We start from the raw sequence: 23,866 nt of genomic DNA, 5'->3' as shown, positions 1-23,866 counted from the left end.
GTATATATATATATATATATATATATATATATATATATATATATATATATATATATATATATATATATATATATATATATACTACTACTACTACCATCTTAATTAATTCGTAATTTAAAAATAAAAATAAAAACTAGAGGTAAAATAACTTTTAACAAAAATATGTTACATTCCTTGTAGGTATGTATGAGAAGATGCATGAATGTGGAAAAGGTGAAGAATGTTTGCAAAGACAAAGTGGTGTGGCGTTCTATTCTCTCTACCTACCCCTGCGGCGAAGTGGCGTGATGGTTAGGTTAGGTTAGGCGTATACATACAATATAATGTATTGTGTACTTCATGTTTATTCTCATACCCCCACCACTTAACGACTCACTTACACATCATGGGAATACCGGAATAAATGGTTTTGAAAGAAAACCCGCTTGAATTTTGCGCATGCGCAATTACTAGCGACGACGCGTAGATTCGCTATTATTTTGCATAACTCAAAATAACAACTGCAGAAGAGATAATGTCGAAATATTTACATTTTTTGAATTATAATAGACAATATACGAAAAAGGCATAAAGCTAGGAAAATCATTGACCTATAAAAATATTCAAAAATTATGGTAGGCATATAGAATATAAACGAAAATATGAGGCCGATAAGCTGAGTGAAGAAAACGTAAAATAGCTTAAATGTACGTGGCGGGGGAGTTAAAAATCATTACTGAATATCTGAACGCCTCAAACGTGAAATTGTAAATTTCGTGTTTGAGGCGTGAGTAGTCATAGTCTAGATATTTTTTAAAGTTTGTGAAAAAATTAATAGAATTTGGCGATATAATACCTTTTTGTAACGTTTTTTATCGTCGTCTAAGTAACTCACACAGCAAATTTGAATTTGAATATATTTTCACTTAATAATTTTAATTTCAGCCGCCGGTTTTCATATTTTGACGCCGAGTTTCCACTTCTAGCCGTGAGCGAAGTCACATCAGCCTATGGGTTTTGGGAGGAGTCAATCGTCTGTATCATTAGGATATTTGTTGTCTGTGATCAGATGTATATAATCCAATATAATATTTGTCTGTGGTTTCACGACATTCTACGTCAAAGTCGCTAAATATTGGACGTGACCGTATCGCCAAATAAATCTCGAATATCTCAGTACAAATAATCAAATATGCCACGAAAATGTAAGTTCAGTATCTGTTTAATGCACGACATTTGTTTTTACATATCTTTATGTTTTTTCGAAGCATATTGTAATATAAACAGTATTGTGTATGATTCAATGTTTTGTATTGTTGTGAAATATTTGCAGAGGTTTTTTTTTGGTACAGCACAAAATTGTCGTATTTAATGTGTTGTACATTTGATTTATTTTAAGGTGAAATAAACAAAATACCTAATTGGAAAAAGTATGTAGGCATAACCGTAATGTTATTCTATTGTTCCCATTCTAATTCTGCGTATGTACAGTTTTTACTGCTTATCGCCAATAATGCAAAAACACCAGTGGCATAGTGGGTTTGGGGCACAACCCCAACACCTTTCAAGCCTTAGCGTGCCCTGAGGATAACATACAGAAGTTAATGTTTTGATTAAGTAGTGTGGATAACTTTACATAGTGGGTCCGGGGCACAACCCCAACACCTTTCAAGCCTTAGCGTGCCCTGAGGATAACATACAGAAGTTAATGTTTTGATTAAGTAGTGTGGATAACTTTAATTTTACCTTAAGAATTTTATCTTTAAACCTGCTATCCATCAGTCTTTTCATAGTTAAAACATCAACTCCTATATAGAATCCCAGCTCTGGAGAACTTAAGGCTTCAAGGGGTTCAAACCTAAACCGATACCATCTTTGGAAACATTAAATAAAATGGTCAAAATCTAATACTATCTGGAAAAAAGGTGAAATAAAACAGTAGAACCAAAACTTCACGGACGTATATGCATAGTTAGGAACCTTGATTTCACTGTTGATAAAACATTTTGTAAAGACAAATCTGTAACAGAACTTAGGATGTAACATACTGTAATGGCCCTGCCATCTGCCCTTCACAACTTTACCAGCCCTTAAAATCCTATCAAGGGGCTTGCCATTTGATATTTCTAATATCATAATACATGAACATAACCGCTTTGCTTATCAGCAGCTATATAAGGGTAGTCTACCCTGAATCAAGCATTAATAATTCACAAGAGACGCGATGTAACTTCACGACATAACTGATTTGGAACACATGAGTATTGACTGCTGAATTGTTTGTTTCTCAATAAACATATAAATAGTCAACATCATGTAATTAATACTACACTCCAGTCCATCCTGGCTTCTGGCGATAGGATTCAGCGTCCTTGCTAATATACATGTCTTGCATTTTATTGCTTAAGGTCGAAAATGTTTTAAAATATTTACAACATTTTAAAAAAGATGATATCTTTTTGCTCGCTATAGCCGAGTCCGTTCTGGAGGACCCGGGTTCGATTCCCAGGAGGGGTAAGAATAAATATGAGTGATTTTTTCACTGTAATATTTATTCAATATTACCCTGGACTGGTACTTGAAGCGGAGGGCTGATCACCTTTCCTTCATGTGTAAACGGTCAAGATAACACTGCGTTTATATGACGCAGTGCCCTATGCACCATTGGGGTGCGGATAAGGGTTTTATTATTATTATAGCCAAGAAGTTGCTCGTTATAACCGTGAATAAATGTATGGAGAAAACCAGAAATTAAAATTTCAACGAATGTTTCATCGTTATATTTGAAATCTTGCTTTAACCTTGCTCATAATAACCGAGTTTGACTGTAAACAATATATATATATATATATATATATATATGTACACATTTCCTCCTTGCTGCCTAATGCAACCACCAAGTCACTATTTTTGTCACAATCACATATTTAACTTTTTTTTCTAGCTAAAAAACATGCCAGAGATCGAGCTCAAGCCTCCCAAGAAGCCCCATCTGTCCCTGAAGCTGTGCCCGCTCAACAGGACCCGCCTCCTCAACAAGCCTCACCTCAACAAGCCCCACCTCCTCAACAAGCCCCACCTCCTCAACAAGCCCCACCTCCTCAACAAGCCCCACCTCCTCAACAAGCCCCATCTCCTCAACAAGCCCCACCTCAACGAGCCCCACCTATGGTAGAAGCTGTGCCAGCTCCTCAACAAGCCCCAGTCCCCCAACAATATTCAGCCCCCCAGCAAGTGCTGTCCCCTCAACCGCAGCAATCAGCTCTAGAATCGCAAGGTTCATCACAGGTTATTCGAAAAAAAAAAAACAAGTTCAAGAAATCAAACCTTGCACAAGTTGGTTCGAGTGCTCAGGATGCTCAAATTCAGAAACCCCCGCCGGTTCAAACTCCACCAACCCAACCTAAGCCAGTATGGAGTCCACCGCCCCAAACTGCACCACTCCAACCTCTACCGACCCAAACTGCATCACTTCAGTTTCAACCGCCCCAAACTGCACCAATCCAATCTCGACCGCCCCAAACTGCACCAATCCAATCTCGACCGCTCCAAACTGCACCAATCCAATCTCGACCGCCCCAAGCTGCACCAGTCCAATTTCGGCCACCTCAAACTGCACCAGTCCAATCTCGACCACCCCAAACTGCACCAGTCCAACCTCTACCAGGCCAAAGTGCACCAGCTCAAGTTCCACCAGCTATGCAGTCTGCACCTACTCCAACAGCGCAACCTACTAAGACTGTATGGGGTAAAAAAGTAATTGACCCATCAGTTGATACCGCTGCCGAGTCAATGAAGCAGCTCACTTTAAAAGTTGAACCGACTCCAGAGGAGCCATTCGTATCCCAGACAAGAGGTAAAGGGAGAAAAGCCCAGCCTTCGGCACAAGCGATTCCTGCCGTGCAAGGTGCGTCATCGAGTTCTCAGATTCTTCCCGTGACACCGGCATCGGGAGACCACCGTTCTGTAGGCAGAGAATGTTCTCAAGAATTGAGAGTGCCTAAGCGAAAGCCCCAAAATGCTGGAAAGAAAGAGGGCAGAAAAATCATTGTAGAAACCAACTATTTGCCCCTTATTATAGGCGCTAAACAAAATGGTGTAAGTATTTTTTACTAAATGGAATCGACAAATAATCATGCACTCCTACCTACATACATACATATATATATATATATATATATATATAGCAAACATACACAGCAAACCCCTCTATAATGTTGATATAGGTACCACATTGTCGGGAGTTAATATTTTTAAATTGTATTTTTACATTTTAACCTGCGCAAATGACTTCACTCGCGTGACGATTCAATTTTTCCAAAATTTTCGGGCGGGGAAGTTCAACGTAACAGTTTACTAGTTTATTTTACAAAGTGGTTTAGCATTGATGAATAAATGTTATAAAAACTATTCTGGCAATATGTTTTATTTCTCAAAAATATGCATATTATTTTAAAATGAAATTCATATTAAAAATCAAACGAAAGTTGTCGAAAGCAAAAAAAAACCTACCATCTTAAATTGTGTAACCAAGCATAGTATCATCTAACATCACGTGCGATTGAGACGTTTTTCAATAACGGTTGCACAGTTTTTTCATTATTCTGATTATCAGCTGTATTACAATTTTCTTTATTGTCAAAAATAACTTTTGCCGGCATTCATCAATTTTATAATATAGGGCTTTACATATTTCTGTTTCATTGGTCAATATTTGAGTTGACGTCTGCTTTACTTATTTATCATTATTATTATATCTTGCTTCAAGGGAAAATACCTTTTATTTGTTGTTAATAAGTATTATCTACATCGAGAGATAATGCGTATGACTTCTACCGCGCGAACGTTTGACCAGTTGCGATGTTAGTGTATTGTAATGTTATAGTAAAGTAAAACGTATGTATTTACGTTACGTACTTGTAAGTAAGGGTGAAGACTGACCGGAGCATTTCGTCGTAACGTAACATGTTACGATGCGAGCATTCAGGCAGTAAGTACACCGAGCCGAGCTGCTCGCTGCTCGTTCCGAATGCTCCATCTGAAGTCGGATGCAATTTTAGGTCATTACCAAGGTTGCCAATCTGTGGGAAATTCCCCAAATTGCGGGGAATCTTTTTATTTTCTTCATCTGAGTAAGCTGTAATTTATTAAAATCACAGAACCAAGAATCACGTCTTCGTCGTCCGACATTTTAACTACGAATGCAAAGTTGCAAAGATTCATACCGATTTTGAGTTATTAATTCTATACAAATTTAATACAGATTTCTAGACTGTAATTCAGATTTTTTGGTGTGACATATGGCAACACTGAGCGCAAGACCACAAACGAGCACTGATCGCGGTCAGTCAGCAATGCCGGAACGACATAACATAACATGCTCGCCGCGCGCGATGTTACGACGTTATGTTACGACGAAATGCTCCGGTCAGTCTTCACCCTAAGGTTGACCACACCCCAAAACTGGCATAGTCAGCATTAGGATTGTAATCAGTTGGCCGTTTTTTAGTTTTCTTTGTTTATTTAAATATGCATTATTTTATATCATTGTTTATGACCACTTGGTACCTTGTTGGTGCTAGTTAATACTATTAATAATAATAGCTCGCCCAAAAGTGATAGGGACAAAATATTTATCAAACAATGGCATACAATGTTAATAAATTGTAGAACACACTTTTACAAGTTCAGTTTTAATTAAAATAAATGTGTATCGATCTACTTGATCATAATTTATTCCAAGAAGAAAATATTTACTTACCGTATTGTGTGAATATCCCTGGGATACAGCAGCGATGTACCGACGAGTCTCCAATGTAAGTTCCGCTGAACATGACTCTCAAGGTCAAGGCACATGCGCCTACTGCGTTATACGGGGACCACCTTTATAGGAAAAACTGCCGTAAACATTATAGGAGAAAACCCTGAATGAGTGAACATTATATGTAGAGGGTTTACTGTATATATATATATTTATAAATAAAAAGTAATGTGGTGTATCTGTTTTATTTTTCAGATGCACTATGATGTGTCCATCGTACCAGATAAGCCCAAGGGAATGCTTGTGCATGTAATGAGCAAATTTATCACCTTGGTTTTCCCTGGAAGATTCCCTGCTTTTGACGGCCAGAAGAATTTATATAGTTGTGGACCTCTTCCAATACCATCGGGTTTTGTAACAAGAACGGTGAGTGCCATCTTTATAAAAAAAGTGCATACTTACACCATACTAGAAATATTTTTGGAGTTAAAACCAGACAAACTTTGTCTTCCGACCCCCTTTACAGGTAGAACTAAATGGTGCAAATTCTAATTGTCAAAGAGTATAGTAATTTAATTCAGTCAAAAGTTAAGAAAGAAATTATAGATAGTTTGTCGAATTGTAATACAGCAGGACCATTATAATCCGAATCCCTGTTAATCCAAACACATCTGTAATCCGAACGCCTACTCATCCCTCCCGCGCTCCTTAAAAATGGAAGTGACAATGAAATAATAAGGCAAGTACCACAACAGTGTGACGGTGAAAGTGAAGAAATATTTGACACTGAAGCAGTAGCACGGTGTCTGCCTTAAATACTTGCCTAAAATGGGCTGACCGAGTGGATATTCCTGTACATTACGAGACAAAGCTTTTTATTTGTCATTGAATAAATCTCTAAGAACTAAAACATTTGATTTTGAAGTTGAATTAATACATTTAAAATTTCTCAATACATCTTTGGTTATAAAAAAATAAATAAATAAATAAAAAAAAACAATGTTCGGATTTTAGAGGTCCTGCTGTAATTTATAAAAATCTTTGAACCATTGTAAATAACCACCGACATATGGAATTTTTCAGATCGAAATGTTTGAGGATGGAGCCGCTAAACCATTGCAGTTTGAAGTTACTGTGAAGTGGGCGGCAAACATTGATTTCTCTTCTTTATCAAAGTAAATAAACATATAATATATATAATTAAAATGTAACTTTGTTTTAAAATCACTATTTACATTTTAATTATAAAATGGAAAATCACAAAGTTAGTGCTACAAATATAAATTATAAACAAACATAATTTAATCAATTGATTCGGGAGTCAGTTTATGGTTCTATCTATCCATTGTAAATTTTAATTTTACTTGGTAATTATCCCTATTTCTTAAAAATTATTTTAAGAAATAGTGGTATTTACAAAGTAAAATTACCTCCTCCATAGTGTAGTGTTCAGCGTGTTTGGCTTTAGTGTTGGAGGTCCCGGGTTCGATTCCCAGGGGGGTCAAAATAAATGTATGTCATATTTCACTCTTGTATTTATTTAATATTATTCTGAACTAGTACCTGAAGCTCAGGGATGATCACCTTTCCTTCATGTATTTAGCAATTACGATAACACTGCTTCTATATGATGCAATGCGCCATTGGGTGTAGATAAGGATCAGAAGAAAAATAAATTTTAAATGAAAAATAAATCAATAATCCTCATAATCCATATCGTTTTATAAAAATGTGTAGTTAGTTGTATGTTTTTTATTATATATTTTTTTATTCTCCGCATTGATTTGGTAATTTAAAATATCTACAATTTTGTGTCATTTTTATTGTAGCTTTAGACTGAATTCGACTTTTGAGACCGCTATGATATTTTTTTTTAAGCTTTCCACAATATTTATTTATGTGTTGATTATATGTTATTTGCACCCTATTATCATTAAAATATTTTTTTTTATAATCTCCGAGATTTTCATGACTAATTTTAATATGACGGTGTTTTTTTCCTGGATACCGCGTGCCAATTGGCATTTCTGAGCTTAGATTATGCATTCTTTATCGCAGCATTTTATGTAGATGAAAATTTCCTATTAATATTACGATACACTGCTTAGACTATTGATAGGTTGGAAAGTATAGAGGGTACTTGTGGAATTTCTTTGGCTCAACCTCCATTGTGATACTGTAGATATTAGGTTTCTTCATACATTAATTGTTTTTATGTCGTAGATACATGGTACACGGAAGTTCACAGGATGCTCCCCAGGCGGCCATTTCGTGCCTAGATGTTGTCCTGAGATACGCTCCACTGCTGCGTTTTGTGAAGGTTTAAAACAATTATTTTTTTAAGAATAACATACTTTACTATCCTAAAACTATTACAAAAATAGTCACGTAAAATATGCAATAGGTCGTATTTCATTATTTACGATGTGAGCCATAACAAAGTGTTATCTTGTACAGGTTGGTCGCTCATTCTTCCGCCAACCAAGCGGTACAATCGTACAACTCGGTGGAGGTCAAGAGATGTGGTACGGAATCTTCCAAAGTGCTATCCTTGGATGGAAACCTTATATCAACGTAGACAGTTAGTATACCGACCAACATATATTTGCTTATTTAATACAGTTTTAGCTTAGTTACAGTGACCTCGGAAAAAGAAAAAATAACTATATTGCAGTATCCAAATATCTCATGTATTTTGTTTTTTTAGTTGCCCACAAAGGTTTCCCAAAAAGACAGAATGTGGTGGAGCTCATCCGTGATCTGACCAGGAATAATATTAATGATGGAAGACCCCTAGATTCAAACACTATATCAGAATTAAAAAAATTCCTCAAAACATTAAAGGTACAGGTTTTTATACACAACAGTTAAACCCTTTATTCACGGGAATGATATAGAATATTGTAAAATTGAGGATATGTGTGAATAAAAATAAATGTTATACATATTGTATTTAAGATTGAGGACGGAATATTGAACTGTTTTACCAGGTCAATATGTGTTGTTCAAATTGTTTTCCCTTCATTTCATCAACACGCCCTATGCCCTATGGGGATTAGAATATGAATTGAAGTGTAATAAAGAGTGTACTGTCCAAATCAGGTGGAATATTCAATTCCTGGAAATGCAGCATCGCGGCGCTCGTATAGAGTAAATGATGTAATGCCACCCCCTGGAGACATTACCTTTGAACTTGATGATGGCCGAAGGTTTACAGTTACCAAGTACTTCCAAGTAGAGCGCAATTATCGGTAATCCATTAATTACTCACTCGATGCAACCCTTTATTTCAATTGGCCAGAACGCTTGTACTTTGATGGAATATTGATTTTTTAACAAAAAAACTTACTGTATTCATTAAAAATTTTCTCAGCCAACTATTAATACAGCCACAGTTTTTTGTTTACTCCATTTTCTATTACTCCACTATTTTATATTAGTGCCACCGAACATTTGTAATATATTGTTTGTATATCACACAGAATAAAGTATCCGAATCTCCCCTGTTTGTGGGTAGGGAGCCGCAGCAATTCCCGGAAGATCTGTTTCCCCGTAGAGCTCTGCACAGTATTACCAGGACAGGTGAGACTTCAAATTCAATATTACCCTCTTTCTCATCACGCATATAACGATATAAAGCAATCTTTCCATTTACCTTACTCCGTCCTGATATATGCTGATCAATTTGCTTTATTCAGGCAATGTAATAGTCTATGTTAAACATATTTTCACATTACACGTAAGTGACATATCGCTCACTCCTTTCAAGAACGTCATAAATCAAAAATTGACAATTTTCAGTTATGCATGTTTTCGGAATGCTCAGAAAATGTACTATATCCCAGCAAAAGAGGCATATTTTTAACATGATATTTACCCGCTATATGGCAGAAAGTGTTGTTTTTGCATTTTGAAGAAAAGGTATTTTTTAACTATTTTTTTAAATATACTAAATATTTTTCAAATGGAAAAAAAAACTTCAGGTTTTACCTAAAAAGATCTGTTGCACAGTAAAAAGTTCAGTAAGTGGCTTGATATTTATTTTTAAAACATTGTATTATATTTTTAATCTTTAAAAACGTTCTCCTGAAAAATCAAGTATTTTGATTTATGACGTTCTTGAAAGGAGTGAGCGATATCACAAATATTCCCTTGAAAACACAACATCAAGCCAATAGATGAAGCAAGTAATGTATCTGGAATAGAAAGTGCCCCTCAATAATTCCGATTTAACATCAGTGTCTCATATTATAGAGAGTCTTTCAATTGTACCAAAACCTGAGAAATTAAGAACTTCATGAGGTTTTTACAGGCACTGTACTGTTTTTTATTTCATAGTCTGGTACTGGGTCACGATCTGTGTTTAAGAAACAATGCTTTAAAAATTGTATATAAACACCTAGTTATTGCTTATTTAATTTATTTTGCAGATAATTGTCCGTAAATTGGATGGTAATCAAACTTCAAACATGATCAGAGCATCTGCAGCTCCCGCCGATGAAAGGAAGAGAAAAATTATGGATGCCATAAAAAGTGTATGTTACAATACCGTATTCTTGAATGTTTGTATGTGTATTTATATCGGTCCGATGAGATTCCAGATGTAGATAACAAATGTAGGTATGCACTACATACATTTATGCTAGAACGTACTTTTGCGATTAGACCTGACAACTTCAGAGGACCTGACCTGACTAAGACCTGACAAAGGAAAAAACAAATCAAATCAATGCTCTTTCCTTTTTTGAGCCAAAGGTCTCACAGAGAAATTTGCAGACCTTTGTATTGTCCGGAATTCAAAATAAACTTACAGTTGATTAATTTTTGTAAAATAATAGGATAATACAAATTACGGCCAAAGCCAGTTGAATAGCTAAACACTAATGTACAATATAAAAATTATTTTTTCATCTTTGTAAAAATAATAGATTAATACCTGTTGTTATTTAAGCATTTTAATATTCGACATCCAATTTCTGATTGTGTGGTTACCATAGAAAATATTAAATTTTGTTTATGTAGTAGATATTTATTGTAAAAATAAACATAATTAAAAAAAAATCTTACAAAATAATGTATTCATTTTTTTTTAATTAATGTTTTACTTAGTAAATACCACTATTTCTTAAAATCTACTGTGACACGTGTTTCGATGCATTCCGCATCATTTTCAAACACCGTATGATGCGGAATGCATCGAAACACGTGTCACAGTAGATTTTAAGAAATAGTGGTATTTACTAAGTAAAACATTAATTAAAAATGGATAGATTTTACCACAAAGTGACTGCCGAATCAATTAATGAAATAATGTATTTAGATTAGCATCTGTTATATGTATTTATTTTTTACTGTTTTGATTATTACATTATAAGGAAGAAAGGACAATGTTAAACAATACCGCTGAATTTTCATATTAACCGCCCTACACATGCGAGAGTACGTGATACGTGTCTTTTTTCTGTACCATTGCGCTAACCCTGTGCCAAAAATATTTAACGCGAGACAGAGAGAGGGACATGCTAACGAAAAAGTACATCAGTTCTGTCCTAAAAGCACCTATTATGGCAACAACAAAAAAAAAACAGGTATAATAAAACAAACATTGTTTTCATAAATTCTGTAGAAAAAAAATATGTTTTTTTTTCTACAGAATTAACTCGGAAAATAACCCGAGAGTAGGGTGGTTAATGTACTTCTCCCAATAACCAATATTTTTATTAAACTTAGAACTTGCTGAATAGTTTCTATTTTACCAAGATTCCTTTCTGAGATTTGTCTCCTATAATACTGATTCCATTACTCAATAAACTGTTTTTACCCGAGAACTTTAATTTTCAGTAGGAGGCGTAAATTACAGTAGCGAGATGTTGGGAAAAGCTCAGATGAAATATGCAATGTTACTGTTATTTCCAATGCTAATATATTTTTTTGTCACATTGTTATTTTGTTTCCAAAACAGATGCAGTACAACATCGATCCGACTCTAAAAGAATTCGGTCTCAAAGTATCGGAGGAATTTGAAAAAGTGACCGGGAGGGTTATCAAGCCACCGATATTGGAATATGCCAGCCAGGAAAGAGTGGAACCCTGGTAAATATTTTTCCCATCCAATACAATACAAAAATTCAGATAATAGTAAAATTGTAGTGCTCCGAAATCCTCTGGTCCTGTATCAGGTATGTGCCCGAAATGCAATGGCATAATGCAATACTGGAATCGGATAGATACGCTTCTAGGAATTAGGATCATAGGAAATGGAGGCATAAATCACTTTTTGTGAACTTGTATTATAAGGTAACTACCGTGTGTCAAGAAGGCACTTGATTGGCTGTGTATTCTAGATATTTGTATAGTAGAATGGTTTGAAATTTATAAATGTTGTCACTTCAAGTGTTCGGCACATTTAAAACATTATCCCACTCATTTTGTAGGTGACTCAGTTCTACCTTCTTCACTTTTATCGGTTGGTCTGTTGTGTCTCGAGACGATAGAGCCTTCATTTCATATCTCAGAATGCCTATTTGCACAAGGACATTGTTGGCTTGGTTCAGTGGAGTACCTTAATCATCGTTCTTGTTTAAATCCCCATTAAGTGACACTCCATTGAATAATGGCTAAGGCAATTAACCCATTCTCCATGTCTATTGATGAAGCCATCATTGAAAAATTTTAAATCATATAAATGCTGCGGGATACATTTTAATCAAATCCACACATAGTTATTATTAAGTATAAAATTCTTTTGAGGAGCCAGGAGCTTATAATTTGCTAAAAAAAGGTCGTTCCGTTCATTTTGAAATGGGAGGTACTAAAATTTTTTAAATATGATTATTTTCAAAATGTAGGCTACTGCTATAAATAAATTGATATTTTTTCTTGACGACATAAGAAATGCAAAATGTATATTTTTTGCTATTTCAAGTATTTTTAAACTTCAAATTGCAGAAATTTTAAGTTCCAAGGACCAATTATATATATATTTTTTTAATTAAGGCTTAATAGTAATCATTATTATTTGAATTATTACTGTATTTGTTTATGGTCCAACTCTAATGGTTCTCTTAAAAAAAGAAATTGTGTTTAATCATTGTATTTTGTTACTTGATTTGTTGTATTTTGAAGGAATGGGCAGTGGCAGGCGCGCAAGTTTCGCTCCGCTGTGATGCTCAACAATTGGATGATCATTGATTTGGGTAGATCAAGTCATAGGGATATAGACAACTTAGCAAGTACAGTACGTATGATATTTCACCACGCTTCACCATTCACATCAACACCAATACCCGATAAATGTTTGCCAAACAACAAGCAGCTGCGCTTTATTATTGAACAAATTCCAGATGTGTAATGGTAAACTTTTCACGCATGTTCCATTTGGTCTGGGAAAAATAATAAAAAATTTTAAAAAATATGATTGCATGCAGTGCATCAGAATATAAACATATGTACGTAATTTCTTTATATCCATTTATGTATTAATTTTAAATCAAACACAGATTTTTTGAGTCTACTAAGTTGTATTTTATTGACAAAAACACAAAAAATTTAATATTGTGACAATTGATTCGCCTTGTTAGGGCATTATCAAACGAATGTGAAGATCAAATGGACTACGGTTCTTATGTAGCTATACAATTCTATGTGACAGTTGTAACATGTGCAGCAATAATTATTGCTGCACATGCCCTAACAAGGCGAATCAATTGTCACAATATTATTTTTTTTGTGTTTTTGTTAATAAAATACAACTTAGTAGACTTAAAAAATCTGTGTTTGATTTAAAATTAATACATAAATTAAAATGGAGTTCTACAAATTGAACGCCAAATCAATACATCCTTTATATCCCTTTGGCTACCAGGACTTTTGCGCATATTATCCCAGAAAGACCGAGATTTAACCACAAATAATTGCAAGGAAAAATGTGTTATAATTTCTAAACACCGTTTACCATTGTTCAAGCATCTTCTGCTCGACAAAATATAGTGTAGTCAACTAAATGTGTGCAACCGTATACAAAAGACTAATACATAAACTAACAACTAAACGTTGCTCTCTTATTGCCCTTTTTACCCCGTGCGCAAAATACTGTGAACGAATACTATCAAACGAAAACAAACAAAATAATAACAAAGACTCGCCGATCGCACTGAGGGGCATTTGTGCTAATTAGGCGGCTAAAATTATATTTGACAATAAAATAACAACTATTAACCCTTTGCACTCGAATGGCGACAATATGTCGACATGGTAATTTCCCCAGTAAATCGGTTGGCGACTATACGTCGCCACTATGTACCGTCATGTTGTTTAAATAATCAAAAGGCGGGATACGTACTAACGCAGGTACAATTCTGTCCCGCTAGTTGCTCAAGGTCCTTGCTAGCATTGAGTCACTTAAAGTTTGTGAAAACATTAGTAGATCAGTTGGTAGGGGACTTTCGGCAGATTCCGAGTAGGCCGTCTACTCCTTAAACTGAGGTCCGCCTGGACGGCAAACTACATGTTTTGCAAGTAGCCAAAGGGATATAATAAAATTTTCTGTTTTGTGAACATTTTTATATATGTTTTACTGAGATTAATAAATGTTTTTAGGTTAGTGTGTATCTTTCTGCTAAATTGTCATTAATGAATTTTCAGCTCGTGAAAATGGGATCTAGAGTTGGAATGACTATAGCACCTCCTACTATAAAGGATAATGTCGCATCGAGAGAACTTAAGAGTATAATGAGTAATGCGGCCAAAACGAAGGTGCAAATGGTCATGGCAATTGTGTCCGAATACAGCAACGATTATGCAATGGTGTGTATTTGGAATTGGGCTTAGTATAAATAGTGATTACTTTGTGAGAAATATCTTCGTGATGTGTGATTGTGAGATTACAGGTGAAGCAGATAGCGGAGCTGGAGTACGGAGTGGTGACGCAGTGCCTGAAGCAGAAGACGGTGATGCGCATGAACGACAACACGGCCTCGCAGCTGCTGCTGAAGATAAACAGCAAGCTGGACGGGACCAACCACTCGCTGCTGTACAAGGGCGGGCCGCGGTGTCTCTTGCAGCCGTGCATGATCATGGGGGCCGATGTCACGCACCCTACTCCCGGCCAGATGGGCGAGCCCAGCCTGGCCGCCGTGGTCGCCTCGCACGACCCCAAGGCTTTCAAGTACAACATCAGCCTGCGGATGCAGCCACCCAAGGTGATAAATACTCGCATCAACTCACTTGGGAAATTTACTTTGATTATTGGAATTTTAACGAGTTTGTGAAAATGCTGCAACAGAGACTCGGCTAAAAGAAAGTCATTGAAGAAATAGTATGTGCACGTGTACAGTCAACATATGCTATTTTTTCAACTCTTCACTTGAGCTTCTTCCATGAACCAAATATAATAACCGCTAAATGTGCTAAACCATGTTGTTTTTATGATAATTAAATTTTGATATGATGATGATAATATATTGGTTATAAATTTTACTATTCACTCTTTTTTCCATTTTTTTGGATTTTACTGTATTTACAATGACTTTTATGCATAAATTTTGGTTTTATATTACAGGTGGAAATTATTACAGATTTGCGAACTATGGTGAAAGAGCAGCTTTCGTTCTTTTACAAATGTACAAAGTACAAGCCATTTCATATTGTTTTTTTCCGAGATGGTGTTTCCGAAGGCCAGTTTGAAACAGTAAATACCGCTTCACTTCTATTTATTTTTCACTTAAGCATTTTTGGGAATGAATATCGAAATATATTTTTATGTGTTTATAGGTCTTAAATGAAGAGCTGATGGCCCTTAGAGCTGCTTGCTCCGACTTGGAACCTGGATTTAAACCCAAAATAACCTATTTTGTTGTCCAAAAGCGACATCACACTAGGTAATGCGTTCTCTATTTATCCATCTATATAATAATATAATATAAACCCCCTATCCGCACCCCAATGGTGCATAGGGCACTGTGTCGTATAAACGCAGTGTTATCTTGATCGTTAACACATGAAGGAAAGGTGATCAGCCGTCCGCTCCAGGTACCAGTCCAGGGTAATATTGAATAAACATTACAGTGAAAAAATCACTTATATTTATTTGACCCCCCTGGGAATTGAACCCGGGACCTCCAGAACGGTAGCGGAGCGTGCTGACCATTACACTACGGAGGTGGACGGGTCCATCTATACAGGTCGGTTATTCCGCTTTCAGGCTTTACATCCGTGTACCTAACCGTGTAAGAAGGTCATCCAACTTTTTTTTTAAATTTCACTTGGTAAATACATACCATTCTTAAATCTATTGTAACACGTTTTTCGATGCATTCCGTATCTTTTTCAAACAACGTATGTAAAGCTAAGTCTAAATTTGAGAGTTGTGTCCTTGGGACATTGAAGGATGAAGAAGGGGTAAGACATTTTTCTTCAATAGGGGGGAGGTTTTAATTATTGTCATACTGTTAACCTTTTAACCGCGTTCACTTTGTTCCTAAGAGACGCCCGTGCGCGGCGGTATTTCGTCGTTTTTTAAATGATTACTTTTATCATGTATTTAGTTAAGAAACTATTTATTTTCTTAAACAAAAACGTTCAATGGGATTCATTGTGCCTTTTTGGTACTCTATAATACACTCTGTCACATTATTCTTGAAATATATCGTAATATAAACAAATAAGATTGTAACATAAATAAATCAAAGCACGCATCGTGTGTCACTCTTACCCACTGGCGATGCGTAGCGTCGATAGTGAGACAGATATAGGGTATGATTATGGCGCGAACTAATTACAGGCAAGAAAAATCAGGGATCTGTTGTTTTATTTATCCTTGTGATGTACAAATTATTGGTCAGATATTTCAACAGATGTCATAAGGCCAAGGATTGACGTATTATTTTATCCAAAGTTCCACACCATGAAAAAATCCCTCCAAGTTGAACTGAGGTTCGAAACTTGGAGCAAAGTAAAAACACAAACGGTTATGTCAGCCGCGTACAGGGAATGTTTTGTGAAAACACATACGGTTATGCGAGCCGCGTGAATCCGGTTAATGATGGATTTATTATTATTTATTTTTTTCATTTCTGTTGTTTTTTTATGTTCCCTGGTTATTGTTTTGAATCTGGAAGTCGTACCAATTATTTTGTGATTAAATGTTTTTATTCATATTATTTTTAGAATAAAATAGTCGTTTTATAATATTAGGGAATCTTTGGTTATTTTATGTGAGGTTTTATTGATGTAAATAATTATTTTCCACTTAGTCTTTACATTTTCATTACATGTATTGGCTGAATAGAGAATAACCATTATTGCGAGCAATTAATTTAATTGTGTTAATTAAACATGTATTAAATATTTCTCACGGAAACAAAAATATTTAATGGTAACTTAATTTGCGCTAAAATTTAATTTTACAGATTCTTCCCCGTAAATTCCAAAGATGCTGATAAAAATTATAATGTACCTGTAGGGACATGTATCGATACAGATATTACTCATCCGACGGAGTTAGATTTCTATTTGGTAAGTTTGAAAATGATAATAATAATGTCCAAATTTATGTAAGAACACAAACACTGGATTTATCCACTGAGGGATTGTTATCAATAATTATTATAGATGAAGGTAAAATGGAAGTCGGTGGACATTTACGGGACCTGTCATCTGCTGGCTTTACTAGAGACTTCTAACCGGCCAAAAAGTTTATGTACAAGTCTCTCAAACAAATATCAATATTCTTGCTAGTTAAGTGTTTACAATATTAAGTGGTGCTAAAAAATATTATTTGGCAGGTATAATTTGCTCTCATTGATTATTCGCCACCTATTTTATATACACAGTTTGTTATTAACAATTTTACTGGAGCTTTCAATATCATTCAAATAGATGTTTGAAGAAAATTTTAAAAACATGAACATGTCACTTTACCACAGTAGAATCGAATACTTAAAATAACTTGCACATATATGTATCAAATATAATATTGAGAATTGTACTGCAGCTGTCTCACGCGTCCATCAAGGGGACCGCACGTCCCACCCGCTACCATTGCCTGTGGGACGACGCCAACATGCCCGAAGATGAGGTGGAGGAGCTGGCCTTCCATCTGTGCCACATGTACACGCGCTGCAACCGCTCCGTATCCTACCCTGCGCCCACCTACTATGCGCACCTCGCCGCCGCCCGCGCCAAGGTCTACACGGAAGGGTGAGTTAACCGCCAACTCTCGCATGAACCCAATCCACCGCCTGCGGGACAACGCCAGCATGAGTTTCAATTGGCCACGTGGGGTGAATGTATGAAAGGAAAAAGTGGCAAAACAGTTCTCTAATGCGAGTATGGTTTAATGTAGAACTATGATGAAGATAGGGCATAATCACGCAAGCCAAATGCTTGAAAGTAAACAGGTCAGGAGTTGAAACAATCGACCTACTTGTGTGAGGAGACACTTGGAATTGGATAAAGCAAAAATGCTTACAAAGAATCATTTGGCATTCCATCCTCTCTATCTAGTCCTCCACAATCAGCATGATGTTAGTTAGGTAGGAGTAAATAGCAGCAAACGGGGAAAATTTATCTCAAAGGTTCTACTCCAAGCAAATTTCTATATACAATATATATTACTTTTATTTATTTTTTTATGAATATATGTTTGATGTCATGAAATGCACTTATTTGTATATCTTAATTACAGTAAAACTCTCAATATGGACAACCTCCAGTCGCAACAGAAACTACTGGAAGTAGTGGAGAAGATTCGCACGGATAACCCGATGTATTTTGTTTAAATATGTGCTTAAATAATCTTAATTTTGTTTTATTCATAAAAATAATATATTTAGTATTGTTTATAATTCATTATTCATCATGCACAATTATCTTTTTATGTTCATACCCTCCTTGTCCTTCAGATTGGGATATAATGCATAAGATACATATTTTGCATCTTACAGAAATTGTGAAGCTGCATTTAAATTGCTTTTATAAACTGCATCACAAAAATAAAAGTCTTCTAATATATTAAGTATATCATTTTATTCATGATGTAAAAGTAGATTTTAATTATCACTCAAGGAAGTCGAGAAGAAGAAAGAATGTAAACTATTATACTATAGAAACAATGTACTTTTTATTTTTAATATTTACAATATGTATATATTTTTGGGTCTTTTATCTTTATTGCATGAATAAATCTATTTAAACAAATTTGTATTTTTATTGGACATCATCATGGGTAGTGTTTCAACTTATATAATCAGTACCGGAAGGAGGACAACATTTAACATACCACTGGAAAAAGAAAAGTCCCAAATATTCCTGAAAATACAGTAGCACAAAGTTGTATTTTTGAAAACACAAAGGTAATAATAATAAGTTTTTGCTGGAATTAATAGATAATTATCGAACAAGAGTTGAAAATCTAGTGCACAAGTAGGAAAAGGACGGTTGAACTTTTGTATCATTTACACTAGGGATGGGTGTTTTTTACGCCTGCAGAGTGCTGGCGACGAGATTCGATATTTGTACATATAGTTAAGACCTTAACAAAGAGATTGGTACATAACATTTTTATAAAAACATTAAATAATTTCTTCTTTTCTGACTTTGAAATGAGCCCAGCGCAGGAGGTAAATATACCCTTCCCGTCCTTAAGCATCACCAAAACCAAACCAAACGGGTAGAAATACCTTTCCCGCCCTTAGTGTGTTAATATAAAAATTGTCATTTTTAACTGTGTGGTTACAAACTAATCTTTGCTTTCACACATTTTGTAATAAGGAATAAAATGGATGGAGAAAATAAATCTACCATAGTGATCCATATTTTTTCCTTCATATATTGGTGTCGCTGTTTTCCTGCAAATCAGGAGGAGACTCCATTTTATTGATCATATTTTTTCCTCTTAATAATATATATAATTATTTAAAATTCTTTCAAATCATTTTATAAAAATTTCATTAACTAAAATGTATCCTTTATAAAAAAAGACATTACTGGATTTCTCCGAAATTAATATATTTAATATTTATTTTAATTTTACTTTGTAAATATGTACCACTATTCCTTAAAATTTATTCAAACACTGTATAATGATAACAGAATGCATCGAAACACAGGTCACAATAGATTAGTATTTACCAAGTAAATGAAAAACGGATAGATAATGCTAAATCAATTAATAATTTTTTTTTATTATTTACATACATTCTTATTTCATGATTTTTTTATTTATCTTCTATTCTTCCGTTATTGACTGCAAATCACGAGTAGACTCTGGAAATCCGCCTTCACCATAATGATCATATTCGTTTTCCTCTTCTCCGGTGTCAGAAACAGCATGAAAGGAATAGGGCTCAAACATGAAGATATTGGAATCTATTTGATCATCACTCAACGAAGCCAAGGAGTCTTGTATTGGGAGAGGCATCGGCTGCGGGGGTAGGAGTTCTATGCAGTAGGGCATAATCTTCACAGGCATCCACACTGGCTCCGATTCCTGAGGCTGTCCTTCAAAACTGGCACTCTCTGGTGGGGGTTTCTTCCAATACACCCCTTCCTGCATGCAACCAGACTCGAACGTGAAAAAGCCTCTTCCTTGAGGAAATCCTTCACACCACGAGCCGTGGTACCGATATCCGGAAAATATCACTTGTGCAGGTCCCTCCTGAACTCCGCGTATCCAATTCCCCATGAATGTAGTTCGGAGCTGAGAGTACACATAGGTCCCGAGGCCGTGCCGCTGCCCTTTGTACCACCCGCCTTCGTAGACGTCTTTATTAGGATAGTAATAAGCTCCGAACCCGTGCTTGTAATCGTTCTTCCATTCTCCTTCATATCTTGATCCATCGGGATAAGTCATCTTTCCAAATCCGTACTTGGCACTTTTTCTCCAAGAACCATCGTACCGACATCCATTTTGAAATACATACAGGCCTTTACCTTGACGTAATCCCTTATAATAATTCCCAATATAAATGTCTTTATTCGGTAATATAGCCCAACCGTATCCGTGTCGCTCTCCTAGTGCATTTCTTTTTCCATGGTATTCCTACAATAAATTACACAAAAATCATTACCTTATAAATAAATTTTACATAACTTTATGTGTTTTATATAAATACTTGTGCAAAACAAAAATTTCATTCAAATTTAATTCCATATTTAATACCTAAAGGCGCATTGAAAGAAAATAGCAAAATGTTTTGTACTATTGAAAAAAAACAACAACCCAAAGAAAATGTTGATTTAAACAATCCGGCTGTATTTAATACTTATTTCCATTACCAGATATCATATTACTTTTGTATTTTTTTACACAAATGTTAGTAATATTTCTTTACTTTCATATTTTTTTTACAAAAATGTTATTAATATTAGTATGTAACCACTCACCGAGATTTTTATGTCTATCGGTTTCGAGACGTACCCGTCATCAGAATAATCACTACCACAGCATGCAAACAATACTACCCTACCTCCGAAGACCAACATGCACTAGGGGTTGCAAATTTGGTCTTCGGCTCGACCAAAATCGCATGTGTTAATCATTTTGTGTAGTTTTAAGTGTGTAAATAGTGCTATGGTAGTGTAGGGTAGTATTGTTTGCATGTTGTGGTAGTGATTATTCTGACAAAGAGACGGGTATGTCTCGAAACCGGTAGACATAAAAATCTCGGTGAGTGGTTAATATTACTAACATTTTTGAAAAAAAATATTAAAGTAAAAATTACTAACCACAAAGTAAATGCTTTAAATATTAATAATATTGAGAATATCTAATCTTTCACTTGAAATAACAAAACAATATTTGGATATTCAGAATTAAGGTTAAATTGAGTACTAAATATTAAATATTAAATTTTATAAAATAAAAAAAATCACTTTGCCTTCTTAAATTATCTGGACAAACCTTTTTATTTAACATCAGAATCTATTTTTGATCTTGTGAGCGCCCATCTACATATTAGCACAATATTAATAATAATTCAAAAGTGACCTACTCCAATTCCTTCTTCATCTTCTCCTTCTGGTTTAGATGCAGCATTAATATCCGACATTTTCTCTTAAAATCAATGTTTACAAATGTCAGTTTTTTTTTTACTTTACATTACTGTTGCATTCTTTTTTCATTTGAGAAAAGAATGAACTTTTACCATTACTTTCTAGGACAAGTACTCCTTTTGCTGTTACAATTTTTTATTTATGACGTTCTTGAAAGGAGGAGCGATATTTTTCCATTCCATACTACAGGTAAGCTTAACTGGCTTGTCTTGAAAATAAGAATCACGGGGTGGCACAAATCTGGAAACTTGACATCCACAAAACCTACCACAGGAGGATAACCTGACTCAAAGTTGTATTCAAAATTATAACTCCAATCTAATTTATGTAATTCAGGTGTATAAACATATATCTCAAAATGACATTTAGAAAATACGTAAGTGATCAGATTACCTCAACATTTTGAATGTAAAAATATACTTTACAATCAAAGAAATGCGCTCCCTTAGAGAATGTGTGGAAAATCATTGTATGACAGAATTAAAAACGAAGATATAAGAAAGAAATGTAAGGCTGAACAAGGAATAATTTAAAAGATTAGGAAGAGTTCTTTAAGGTGGTATGGACATGTGGAGCGAATGGATGACGAGAGAATGACTAAGAAAATATATGTGGCAAATGTAATCGGAGGGCATGTATAACTAGATATATGGATGAGAAGGAGGCGAGGAGTGTATGTCAGGACAGAAGAGTGTGGCGTCCCATTCTTTCTGCCTACCCCTTCGGGGAAACGGCGTGATGAAAGTAGTAATAGTATATGATTTTATGAAATTGTGTTTTTGACAGGGTTCCCATGAAAAATTAAGTTTTGTCCTTGTGTTCTATAGTTTTATCGTTTAACCCTTTGGCTACCAGGACTTTTGGGGTTACTATGAGAAATAGCGCAATTTCAACATAAATAATTCAAAAGTAGAATGCGTTCCATAATTTATAAATACTCTTTACCATTGTTGACAAAAATCTATTTTTAGATTTGTCATTCAGCGAGACAAAATTTTCACAGCCGGAGTTATGATACGGAGTTACTAAATGTATGCAACCATATACAAAATCGAGTAACAAGTAAATGCTACTCGCTTAATATCCACCTCCTTTATGCCATGCGCATAATACTGCAAATCATACAAATTGCAGACTTAATTGACAATATTCGATGATGGTATTAATACTGATAAAGTTGGGGTGTGAGTAATTAATGAATTTTTTTTTAGTTATGAAATATATGTATTGTATTAGTATCAATTTATTGCATATTGTCGATTAACTCTGACACGTAAAAGTGTATCTATCAAAAATATCACAGCTACTCAAAATTGGTTCATTGTACTTTGTTTTCCTCAATTATCTTTAAGTATTTTTGTGACTTAAATGTTTGTAATATTATAATTGATTGTAAGATATAAATAATCATTTAATTCTAAATATCAAAGTTTAACATATTAAAGAAAAAAAAGATATATATGTATACATTTAACTATTTGTATATAAAGTCCATTCTATGTTTTTTTATTTATTTTGATCTAGAAAAAACAATAATTACGTAACTGTTAACATCTGGTATTAAGATTACAAATTTTCTTTGAAGATTGCAAGCATTAGCCCTTTACTTTCTTTAATTCCTTTTTTTGCCAATCCTTACTTTATTTAATAGATTTATATTATCCACTGACACTTCGTGATGGAATTGCATTTTTAATATATTATTAGATTAAAACCAATATTTTAAGCTAAAAATATTGGTTTTAATCTAATAATATACTTACTTTATTTACAAAATAGACAAAAAAGAGTCTTTTTCCCCCCTGATAAATGAGATAAATGGCCCAGCCCGTTTCTCCTCCAAATAAAAGACACGGAAAACAAAACAATGTTTTGAGCTTATCACAATGCATAACCAAGCCACTATTAAACAAACAGATATTTAGAACAATTTATTATCCTTCGAGAAGGTTCGGGGTTCGGGTCAAGCAGTGAGGTGATCCAGATATGATAAATATCTCATATAAGTAGTATCACTGTTGTGTGATTTTTTTTTTATTCAACCATTATATTTCAATGATTCATAAAACTGTT

General features: G+C 34.6%; 2 protein-coding genes across 3 annotated transcripts; one reads left to right on the top strand and one right to left on the bottom strand.

Moving 5' to 3' along the window:
• Window positions 1-1,073: 1,073 nt before the first annotated feature.
• LOC148311642 (protein argonaute-2-like) lies at window positions 1,074-18,937 on the top strand. Its single transcript, XM_088256321.1, has 19 exons — window positions 1,074-1,184; window positions 2,924-4,077; window positions 5,996-6,166; window positions 6,824-6,915; window positions 7,964-8,060; window positions 8,198-8,321; window positions 8,448-8,584; window positions 8,843-8,991; window positions 9,223-9,322; window positions 10,171-10,275; window positions 11,703-11,833; window positions 12,866-12,977; window positions 14,384-14,545; window positions 14,629-14,940; window positions 15,300-15,428; window positions 15,512-15,618; window positions 17,149-17,254; window positions 17,733-17,938; window positions 18,426-18,937. Exons 1-19 carry the CDS (start codon window positions 1,172-1,174, stop codon window positions 18,517-18,519), a joined length of 3,501 nt encoding a protein of 1,166 aa, XP_088112447.1. The 5' UTR covers window positions 1,074-1,171; the 3' UTR covers window positions 18,520-18,937.
• A 200-nt stretch (window positions 18,938-19,137) lies between these two features.
• LOC148311641 (radial spoke head 1 homolog) lies at window positions 19,138-21,905 on the bottom strand. 2 transcript variants are annotated; one of them, XM_088256345.1, is made up of 2 exons: window positions 21,642-21,905; window positions 19,138-20,780 (listed from the first exon to the last, which is right to left on the bottom strand). In XM_088256345.1, the coding sequence occupies exons 1-2, from the start codon at window positions 21,654-21,656 to the stop codon at window positions 19,968-19,970; spliced, it is 828 nt and encodes a 275-aa protein (XP_088112471.1). In that variant the 5' UTR covers window positions 21,657-21,905; the 3' UTR covers window positions 19,138-19,967. The 2 variants fall into 2 exon arrangements, with proteins under 2 accessions (XP_088112471.1, XP_088112470.1); XM_088256344.1 differs by having other exon boundaries at window positions 21,733-21,903.
• Between the last annotated feature and the right edge of the window lie 1,961 nt (window positions 21,906-23,866).

The sequence above is a fragment of the Brachycentrus maculatus genome, unplaced genomic scaffold (genome assembly GCF_059751285.1).
Source record: "Brachycentrus maculatus isolate JH-2025_06_01 unplaced genomic scaffold, ASM5975128v1 h1tg000060l, whole genome shotgun sequence".
Lineage (NCBI taxonomy): Eukaryota > Metazoa > Arthropoda > Insecta > Trichoptera > Brachycentridae > Brachycentrus > Brachycentrus maculatus.
Note: the sequence above shows the minus strand (reverse complement) of the source record. Positions and strands in the feature narration are given on the sequence as shown.